The sequence below is a fragment of the Morone saxatilis genome, unplaced genomic scaffold, assembly GCF_004916995.1.
Source record: "Morone saxatilis isolate NCDOM2014 unplaced genomic scaffold, NCSU_SB_2.0 Contig14, whole genome shotgun sequence".
Lineage (NCBI taxonomy): Eukaryota > Metazoa > Chordata > Actinopteri > Moronidae > Morone > Morone saxatilis.
In genome coordinates, this window is record NW_023339696.1 from 7444740 (window position 1) to 7455510 (window position 10771).

Consider the following 10771-nt stretch of genomic DNA (forward strand, 5'->3'; position numbering starts at 1 on the left):
TAACAAAAACATAACAATTCCTATAGTCAGCTGATTATACACTAATGAAAACATACCTATGAATATTATATTCCATTTCTGCCAATAGAGCCTCCTAAATGTTACACACTGGACCTTTAAGCTGTTTAGCACAGTAGTTGACATTTTTTTACCTGAAAACAACACTTTTTCCTCCCCACCCAGAGTCTTCATTGCTGGAATCCTTAAAGTGCTATAATGACTACAAATCCTATGTCCACTGCGAGTGGAGTCAACACACAAACACGACGCTGCAGCTCTGGTTCAAGAAACAAAATGACAGGTAAAAAAAGTGGCTGGGTGGTTGTATAGACTCAAATCAGAGAAAGTGTTTCATTGAAAGATTAAAACTGATCAAAACATAGGATATAGTGGAGGATTATGGGGAATATGTCAAAGTTTTATGTGTCACAGCTCTTTGTCCTGTGTCCTTGCAGCAAGCAGTGTTTGCCTTATGGTAATGCAAGCCAGCACAGGAGGTTCCAGTGTAGATATGAAACTCGGGCATTTGCCATTAGCATCAAGCACACTGTCTTCTTCCTCAAAAATAAGACAGAGACCATCTGCTCATCTGTTCCACACAGGCCTCTGAATCTTTCTCAGCACTGTGAGTTCACAATCTGTCAATCAGAACTGTCATCTTTAATATATAAATAAAATGTGCTAATATGTACAAATTAATAAATTTTATGAGGAAATAATGTACTGAATATTGTTTGTATTCAGTAGTGTCATCCCTTTAACTGTGTGTTTTTATGTTGTGCAGTAAGAGCTCACCCACCAGTCAATCTGTCCACACACGTTGAAGGTGATGGAGGCCAGCACCTCACCTGGTCCAGCTTCTACCCCTCCACCTCCTCCCTGAACAAAAACATCATGTATCAGCTCAGCTATAGGACAGAAACACAGGACAACTGGACGGTTAGCATCAAACATACTGTATATACTCTGCTACCAGCTTGTGACCACATGACACGTTACTGTAGAGACAAATGTTATTTTTGAAATCATGAAGTGGGTTCTGAAAGATCAGCCTAGCAATTCTGAAATGTCTCAGTTCAACTGAAATTTGACTTGTCCATTTTTTGTCCAGCATTAAAGGACAGTTGTGCAATTACAGCTTCCTGCTTTATGTTTAGAAATGATAACGAAAGCAGTTTATCTGTAAACCACATTGGAGATTTCCTCTTATAGGTTCGCCATCTTAGATTATCTTAGAAAGGTTTGCTGTATTTGCTAAATAAAGGCATTGTAGACCAGAGCCAATATGATGAAACCTAACATAATTCTAATTCTAAATCAGCACACACTGAGAGCAGAAATAAAGAAAACATGTCTTTGACCTTGACTTAAATATGTTGTAAGCCAGATCTCACACACCTCTTTTCATTCTCTCGGCAGACTGAGGATGTCACAAACACCAGTATGAAACTAGAGAAGCAATTGTTGCTTCCGGGTCGCAGGTATGAAGCCAGGGTGAGGGCCCGGGTCAGCGTGGGTCAGTGGAGCCACTGGAGTCCTGTGGTGACCTGGCACACTGAAGAAGGTGAGTCCAAGTAGTGCTGGGCGATATACAAGATGAACTGGTCTACTGAATTTAATTTCCCGTATAATATGAATTGTTCATACCACCAGCATTGTAAATACTTTCTTGCATGTGCACACATTAGCTTCAACTTTGACATTTTTTAGTAAACCATTTGGCCTCGAAGATTGAATGTATTGCATCATACCGACCCTGCTCCTTATCTCCTTTCCTCACATTTCTAATCTTCTCCCTCTGTCCATTTTTATGAGAGCCCGGGAAAAGTCTGAAGCTTTGCAGCTGTTGCTATTAGCTCTTTTCTCTCTCTCTCTCTTCTGGCTCTAGATGCTGGGCAGTTTCCCAGTTTGCATTGTGTGCTGAATGGAGAGAAGGAGGTGATGTGTAGCTGGGAGGTGGACAGAGAGCTGGCTCACTTCATTACGTACCAGCTGGCCTGTCGACACAACCAAACTGCACCGTAAGTCGAGTGTGACGCTCACAATACCACCTGGTTGTCATTTATTCATTCACCTGAGCATCCCCCTCCTCTTCTCTGCTTTTAATCCCTGCCTTCAGGTCTAAGAGATGTTGTGTGAACCCAACAGTCACTTCTGACCCCAGCAGGACATCGCTGAAGTACAGCTGCTCACTGACTGTCACAGACCCTGCACATCTGCTGCTAGAGCTGCAACCAACACGCAATGCCAAGATTTTTATGTCCGTAGAACACAGTGAGTACAGACGCGAGACAGAGGGCACAACATTATAGGACAGATTGAGTGGAGGTGGGGAGGAGGGGGTGTCGCTCTGAGTAGTCCTGCCAAATTAAAAAGCACACAGTGGGGTGATAAAGCCACAGGAAGCTATGCAGACACACAAAGCTGAGCAACTGGGATGTGATTGAGGGCCCCCACCTAGTGTTTGAATGGCACTATTACGTCCCTGTTGGTTTATCACCAGGCAATAAGATTTTGAAGAAAAGAATTTGTTTTATTCGGTCATGAAACAACTCAAACATAACACACATAAATATTCACTAAAAACAACTGAACAGATTCAGTCCAACATGAAACATGGGCATACAGAAACACTTAATACTAAATTAAAACAAACAAAATAATGCCAACAAATTGTTACACATAAAATTGAAGCATAAGTCAGCAGCAGTCATTACTTATTGTCATTATACAAATACAAAACAAAATAAACACTAAATACATTCATCTCTATTCTTTCCATTTCATTAAAAAAAGAGAACTTCTCTGGACTGTATGTGTTTATAGGAGTGATTATGCAAATGTGTAAAACCTTTTGGAAACAAACAAAAAAAAAGAAAACCTTCCATAAACCATCATGGCTTAATGTGTCTTCTACAAACAAATGTCTTGTTGCGCAGTTCGACCCGACCCACCGCAGCAGGTAAAGGTGGAGGACAAAGGCAAACACTGGATGTTTCAATGGAAAGATTCAATCACAGCTTCAAAGGTCAAACTGCATTATCAGCTCTGCTATTACAGGACAGAGGATGAGGTGAGAAACATTTACCAACACTTTCATACACTTTTATTTTGAATAATGCTGCTCATGAAATAACATCTATGCCTTAAAAACAAATGGGCAAATTTTAGGAGATTTAAATTCTTTCTATTTTCAGGTATCTGTCCTGAACATTTCAGAGGGGTCCACGTCTTTGACCATCCTGGATGCTTCTCTGGTCCCGTCCCAGCACTACCAGGTCAAGGTCCGGTCTCTGATCGTCTCTGAAAAAGATTCCAAATTTAGGGGAATCCCCTCTGAATGGACTAAACCTGTGGCGTGGATCTCACACAAGGGTACTTTATAGCAGCATGCACACAAATACAGACAGTATTTCACTGATTCTTGAGGGAATTACCTTTTGTTATTTATTGTGTTTAGTCCGAGGTAAACAGCATGGGACAAAAAACGCCTCATAGTACATATGACGAATGATCATCATCATTATCATCATCTGTTGTGTTTTCCGTCCCCTCACAGCCACCTGGTCTCTAGCCACCCTGATCTATTTGGCCATCAGCGTGGTTGTGGCCACAGTCTTCCTCACGCTCTACTGCACCATTCCAGCTTGTCAAAGGTCCTATATTCATGTTTACTGGATTTGTGTTTCTTAATTTCTATTTAAACTTGCGATTAGCTGAGTGCTTTATTACATACAAGTCTTACTATTTGAAATATAAAGGTTATATTGCTTTGTAAAACATGAAAGTATCATTGTAAACCATTTGACATGCTTTACTTACATGCCAAAGAACGTTTTATAAATGACAACTTTTTTACATATACTAATATTTTGAACGAACAGGAGGGTCATTCTGTGGGTGGACTCAGTTCCTTCTCCAGGCAAAAGCAAAATCCTGTCTGAGATCAAGGTGAGACTTTGATTGAATCTCGCATCTTAAGACAAAAATTGTGTTTGTCTGATTGTATTTAACTTGTAAATCATGATGTATTTTTGTGACCCAGTCTGCCACCAGCTGGACCCTCATGCAGAGTGAAAACACGTCCATGTGCAAAGTGCAGCACTTCGACAGCATATCAACATGGTAGTAATTATGTTTTATACTGGACATTTCCAGACAGATAATAATAAAAACAAATATCTCTGATGCATGAATGAATACATGATACACCGATTTTTATCTAGCAAGAACACTTTCTGCTCTGTCTCTCCCTGCAGCTCTTCAGACGCTTCGCTGTGGCCGGCAGAGGACAGTGAAAAAAAGTGTTTGGAGCAGGATGAGGGCTGCTGGAAGTGTGATAACCTGCCCCCCCCTGCTGAGGGGCTTACCAGCTCTGACACATCCTCCATGAGCTTCAGCGGGCCGTACATCTTCTGTCAGGTCTGCGACTCACAATCGCACTCTGTGTAATTTGTCAAGTATCCAGGTGCTGAGAATTTTTCAAGCACCCACTGTAGATCAGACACACAAAAGCAAAGACATTCAGCTCTGAATGTTCCATTTCTTTTTGCTTTTGTGTTTTATAACTGCTGAAATACTGTCCAATATACATAATGTGTTCCTAAAATTGCATCCGACATTTGTATATTTCTCCGCCATCTGCCAGGAAGTGCAGAATACTTATTTGCATACATTGGTAAAAAAAGACATGTTGTGGTTTAACGGTGAGTTAAGCGCCAGATTATCTTGGCCACATGCAGTTGTAGGAACATGAAATAAACAACAAAGATATACGTCAATTAACAAGCTTTAGAGGTGCTGGTAGGCAGATTTTGTTACATTTGGACAAAGCCGGGCTAGCTGTTTCCCACTGCTTCCAGTCTTTATGCTAAGCTAAGCTAACTGGCTGCTGGTTGTAGCTTCAAGGGATACAGAGATGTGGTGTAAATTTTCTCATCCAACTCTCAGCAAGTAAGCCTAAAGTGTTTTCTAAAACTATTTCTTTAATTACAATGAAATCAAATCAAATGCTATATCAAAAACAATTTAGAAGAGCCACTTGCAAAGACTGTAGAGCGGTTTATAAATTAACAAATGACAAGAAATATTCTTTTAATTAGTTTGCAGCCATTAACTAACATACCTAACAACATTGTTTCTTTCTGACAGGCATCAGAACGAAGCTGCAAGTCAATGGATGTCAAGTGTGAAGAGGAAGAGAAAGAAAGCCCCTCAGATGACACTGCATCTCCTTCCCCTGTGAATTTCGCCCTTTACGGGGGAGGTTATGTGTGTCTGCCCAGTCGCAATGTCTCCAGGTCCACACAGGATCTTGTATCTCACACCGATGCCAACACAAACACAAGCAGGCACGAAAGCACTGAGCAGGACCAACAGCGTCCAGATAAGACATATGTCCAGCTGGGCCTCAGCGAGCCCACCAGCAGCCAGCAGCCTCCACCGGCCTACACGCCAGGACCTTTCACTCCCTGGCCTCAAGGGGGCATCATACAGGCCTCAGGGTACTGCCACCTCCCTATACCCCACATGAGAGCAGAAAAGTAACCTGCAGTACTTAAAGGGAGAGGACATCAAGGAGGCTTTCTCAGCAGATAAAACTATTTCATGTTTGCTTTTTTCATAAGCTTTCCACTTTATTTTAAGCTACTTGTGCTTCCATGTGAAAAAATGCAACCATGTTAATCTGACCTAACATCAGGTTGGTTGGCCGACCAATGGAGGGCAGTAGTGAGCTGAGCCTGTGAGTAAATGTAAGGGATGGACATTATTACAAATATACACATAATATAAAGATCTTAAACTATATATTTTTGTAAGCAGGGAAGAATGTAAAACGTTGCACACATAATCTAACCACAGATTCTCAAGAACTGTGTTGAAATGTTGTCATTTTATTACTTCCTCAAATTAATTTAATCCTCATTGCTGAGGTAAAAAGCTTCATTATGACAGCTGCATTTCATGGGGAAACAAGTGTGTGACTTTGCTGACTGCCATGTTCACTGTGGTCATGTATGCACTTTTGCACAGGGGTGTGTAAGTTAGGACCTTGTTGTCAATGTTGTAGCCTATGTGTTGCTGAATATATGTTATCTACACGTTGATGTGCTGGTACTGCTATGTTGTGTTCAAGGCATCATTTAAAATGAGATGACAACATACTGGAAATATATTAAAGTTACTTTTCAGGAATGCCATGTCCTTCAGCTTGTGTTATTTGCACTACATGTTTTTTTTTTATATTCAGTTATGAATGAGTAATCTGAGTGAAATAATGTACGTTTGAAATATTTGCTGCACGTTTGTATTGTGATAGTAAAATTGTCACAAATAATATTTGTCTGTTCTTTATGAATGGCTTGCACACCACAACCACACACACACAAACATAAACTAGTTTAAACTAAGTTTTCAGTCTTTACTAGGTAACTAAAACTAATGTAGTCTGATACAGCTGTCCTGCAATAAATACAAATTAAATATATCTCTGTTTAGCTTTTGTTTCACTCTAGAGTAAAAAAAACTTATGCAGAACTTGCACATTTCTATGGAATAATTCTCGCAGTCACATCACACTTAGCATTAGCACCTATGGTATTTTACTTGTCATGCTTTGTACTAAACTATTTCTCTCTCTCTCGCCTCTTTCTCTAATGCACAATGGTACACACGTGAGAATTTACACTACGTAACAACTTACAAAACCATGACAAACACACCTGTAAGGTGGTAGCAGTTTCTACCCCTCGTATTTTGCTTAAAACAGTTTTTTCCCAATGTCCCAAGGTGCCACATTTTCAGGTTAGACATGTATGTACAGTAATTTGGCAGCTGATAGCTCCAGATGTAGATATCACTGAGTCTGCCAAACTATGTATAGCTTGACTCTCACACAGACAAATTCACACTGTTATCTAATTTATTGCTCTGTTTATCTGCACATCTGTCTAACCTGATAGGGTTGTGCAGAGTATTCAGGGTCTCTGTGAGTATGTAATACACAGAGGTTGCCATGCATTCTTACTGTAAGACATTCATATCATGAACATATTGTGCTTGAGCAATGCATAAGTCGTTCTTGTCTCTGCGGTGAAAACACAATGCTGGAATTCCAGGCATGCTGATATCGAACTTCCTGTGTTTTCAGCCCATCGCTAGGTACAACTTCCTGTCTGCTGAGGTTGAAGAGCAGTTTGACACACACCAACTGAGTCATGATGCCCGCGAAAACGCTAAGGCACTCTCTTGGCCTTGTCCATGGCAAGTGGAAGGCGAGGGGAAGGTGATTTGATGTGTTTTCCCAGCATTCCTGGCTTTTCAGATGCTTAGCCCCAAAAAACAGCCACATTCCTCGCAGTCACCGTCAGAGGGCTATTGTTCTATTGGGGGGGAGGGTGCTTTGAGTGAGTGAACGAGTGAGAGATTCATATTGATCTTGATCAGTGAAAAAAAAACAGATAAAGGACAAAGGTGGGAGTTGATGGAAAGACCAGAGTTAGTGTGTATGTGCTTGATGACAGGGTTGTGTGGTCATCTGTGTACGGCATGTCCCTGTCCTTTGTCGTACATAAAAACAGGAAAATAAAAGTGCTGGAAGGTGTAGGGAGTGCGTGGCGCCACACGGATGCTTGTGTAACCTCCTGTTCAAAGGCCTTCTGTTTCCTCACTAGTGGACATCAGGGAATCCAGGCCATACCGAAACACAGACAGCGATATGTCTTCTAAGAGACAAATACATGCTTACCGTCTGGTTAGTATAATGTCATTGTTATTTGGTTTCTTTTCTTAAATGTTTTTGTTTTTATTTTTAAGCACTATATTATCTTATCACTGAGCTTGGACAGGATGAAAGATGAAATGGGTGACATGGTAATACATACATTTTCCATTTATTTTCTCTAAAAGTCTGAGATTTGTCCTCATAAACCAAAGCATTTTTTAATACCATAGATGAGTAATCATCAGCTCGACGCCAATGGAGGAGACCTCAAATAGAGGCAGTGTTTTATTGAAATTGCAGTGAGGCTTGATCACGCTGACTATTGCTGAGACGAGATGAGAGAAAAGACTAAAGCTTAAACAGGCTTTTTAGTTAAGTAACATTGAAGCTGCTGCTGTTCTGCATGGATTAGTCCCCACAACATGAGAAAGGCACCAGTATGCTCCAACTGAAGTGCTTGTTGGATGGTTGAACAATATAATACCCACAACTTTAAATGTTTTGCGTGTGTGTCTTGCATACTCTTTATGATCCAGCCTTTTTTACCCTACCTTTGAGCGTGGCCGTTTGGTACTGTTGTAAATGCTTTTGCCATTCGATGTTGGACAACACATCATATAAACTAGTTGTTTTTGAAGATATATGGGGACAGCCTAATATAAAAAAGATGACAGAACAGAAATCCTATTCATCCTAGCTTGTCCCACCATGGACCATACAAGAGACAAGGGCACACTTACATTAAAGAGCAATTTGATTCCAGTTCACCTGACTTGCCAAATAATCAAATAACCAGGCAAACATCCAGGAGATTCTGGCTATGAGGTGACAGTGCCCAGAGGACAGTTACAGTACTTTGGGACATAGGTTTAATTAATACAAAATTCTTGGGGTTTTAAAAAGTTGTCTTCCTATAATTGACAAATAATACAAGTAGCCAACAGTGCAGTGTAAATCCAAGGAACAAACCACCAATGAATCCCAAGTTACTATCATGTAACTGGATTGGAACTAATGATGGAAGTAATGATAATGGTTGGGTCATGGTTCATAGTCAGGTTGGTCTTTGTTAGATTGTTCATCAGGTTCGGGCCACGATGGGTCATTATATTGTTCCAGTGCTTGTTCGCTGGTTAGGTAACAGTGTTGTTTAGGCCCAACAAGCTATTTCGTCTTTTAAGGTCAACCAGTCAGCTATGAACCATCTCGTGTCTTTAGTCACAGCCTGGTCCCTCAGAGACCCTCCCACACTGTCATGGTGGTTGACCCCTGTGTGTGTTTGAATGAGCGTGAGCATGCCTGTGTGTGTTTGTCACAGTCAACAAGCCTCCACGCACTCCTCTTGAAGTCCGTGGGGGGTGGGGAGCTGCTCGGACACCCGCGGAAAAACAGGCATCCCACCTCCATGCTGAATTTGGAGATGGTCTGCTGTTTAGAAGTAGTACGTCTGTGTGAGATTGAGAGAAGGGGAACGGGAAGTAATGCGCGAATACACACTGAATTGAAGGAGGCACATGCAGGGGGGATTAAGGGTGAGACGCAGATGCTAGATAGCTTTTTGCAAAATTTGGTACAGACTTATGCAAATTATGTCAAGTCCAGATGAAGAACGTGGCTCTTTAAGCCCAAACTGTGTGAAGACCATAATTACAACTATGTACACGTAAATAAGCCCCCTTTATTCTAAAGAGGGTTAAATCTGAGGGTATTAGCATTTATTATGCTTCAAAACCATTCCTCGTATGATTCCATTTAGACAGGGGAGCAGATGAGTTCTTGACTCAATAATTAGCAGACATAACTTTGCAGCTGGCTGCTGAGTTGGGGCTTTTTTGCAGCCAAGAGTCAAGGGGGTAAATGCGACACACAAACCACAAAGAGAGTGTGTGCCAGAGTTCACCTACAGCACGACAACCCCCACTTTACTTTTCTCTCTCTCTCTTTTGTCAGATTGAACAAACCTCATTGTGCAGTGCTGAACTCTCCCTCAAATTTAAGGAGTCAATATGTTGTCTCTGGAGAGCTGCAGATGCACTGTGTAGACACAGCATGCCAAACAGGCTTAGTAAATAAACCCACCTGGGCTGATGAGAGAGTTCATGGTGTCATAAAAAGTCAGATTTTATCCTTATAACTTGAAATGTTTTAAAAAACACCTGCTGTGTCCAGCCTTGAAATCTCATGTAAATCCTCATGTAAACTGGGCAGTTGAGTTGTAAAGCTGTGCACACTGTAAGCAGAGGCTTGTTTTCGAATCCTAAGGATCTTTGTGATCCTCTGACTTTTGCTGTAGCGCCACCATCATCATAAGCTAAACTAATGTTGAACATGCTAAACATCATCAGCACGTTAGCGTTGCCATTGTGAGCATGTTAGCATTTAGCGAGTTCCGGTCTAACTGCTTGTGAGTCCTAGTTTTCCTCTCAGCGCCGCCTCAATTGGGGGCAACCCGTATTAAAGTCCGACATGACCCTCACGTCACCTCGGCCTATAAACAGCAGGTCTCTGGCAAGCTCAGGTCAAACAGGCGTAGTGCAAATACAGCATATGATGAATGATATATGCATCGTACATCAGGACAGACAGGATGCAATTAACGCCAGTCCGGACCAATGCTAATGAGTACAAAACCAAGTTTCATAGTTACCGGCTGCTAAGCTGTAAGGTCCACTAATGGCCTCAACCACGGTCATCAATTGTGGAGCCGGTTGCTGTTAAATATTCATTAATAGAAAAACGTTTGGGGTTGTTGTTTTTTTTGCTGTGTGTGGTGGGGTTTGTTGATGATGGGGGGGGACTGGAGTGCTGTGATTAATGTATCTAACGTGTTTGTTTTTGGGGGGAAGGGAGTGGTGCGCACTTTTTTGTGCTTTTTTGCTAGGGAGTGTTTTTAGGTGTCTTGTTCTGTCTTTAATGGATTTCTGGAAGGATTAATAATGAAGAGATGGAGATAAATCTTTATTGTTTGTATGTTAGTATGTTGTTTGTATGTTTTGATTGTTGTAGTTGGTAGTTTAGCTATTGTCAGGGGACTATAAAGATTGAATT

At 41.2% G+C, this 10771-nt stretch overlaps 1 protein-coding gene across 3 annotated transcripts in view; it reads left to right on the forward strand.

The window, feature by feature from the left end:
• The window catches only part of csf2rb (colony stimulating factor 2 receptor subunit beta), a 9994-nt gene extending 3649 nt beyond the window's left edge, over window positions 1-6345 (forward strand). For 2 of the 3 annotated variants that reach the window (XM_035655773.1, XM_035655774.1), the window contains 13 exons: window positions 184-301; window positions 456-625; window positions 785-939; window positions 1420-1564; window positions 1889-2021; window positions 2120-2274; window positions 2940-3073; window positions 3198-3375; window positions 3560-3656; window positions 3885-3951; window positions 4046-4128; window positions 4260-4422; window positions 5152-6345. In XM_035655773.1, the coding sequence (XP_035511666.1) occupies window positions 184-301; window positions 456-625; window positions 785-939; window positions 1420-1564; window positions 1889-2021; window positions 2120-2274; window positions 2940-3073; window positions 3198-3375; window positions 3560-3656; window positions 3885-3951; window positions 4046-4128; window positions 4260-4422; window positions 5152-5547 (1994 nt within the window). In that variant the 3' untranslated portion in view covers window positions 5548-6345. The remainder of the gene's footprint in view (window positions 1-183; window positions 302-455; window positions 626-784; window positions 940-1419; window positions 1565-1888; window positions 2022-2119; window positions 2275-2939; window positions 3074-3197; window positions 3376-3559; window positions 3657-3884; window positions 3952-4045; window positions 4129-4259; window positions 4423-5151) is intronic. The other variant, XM_035655775.1, reaches the window with a different exon arrangement.
• Window positions 6346-10771: the final 4426 nt, after the last annotated feature.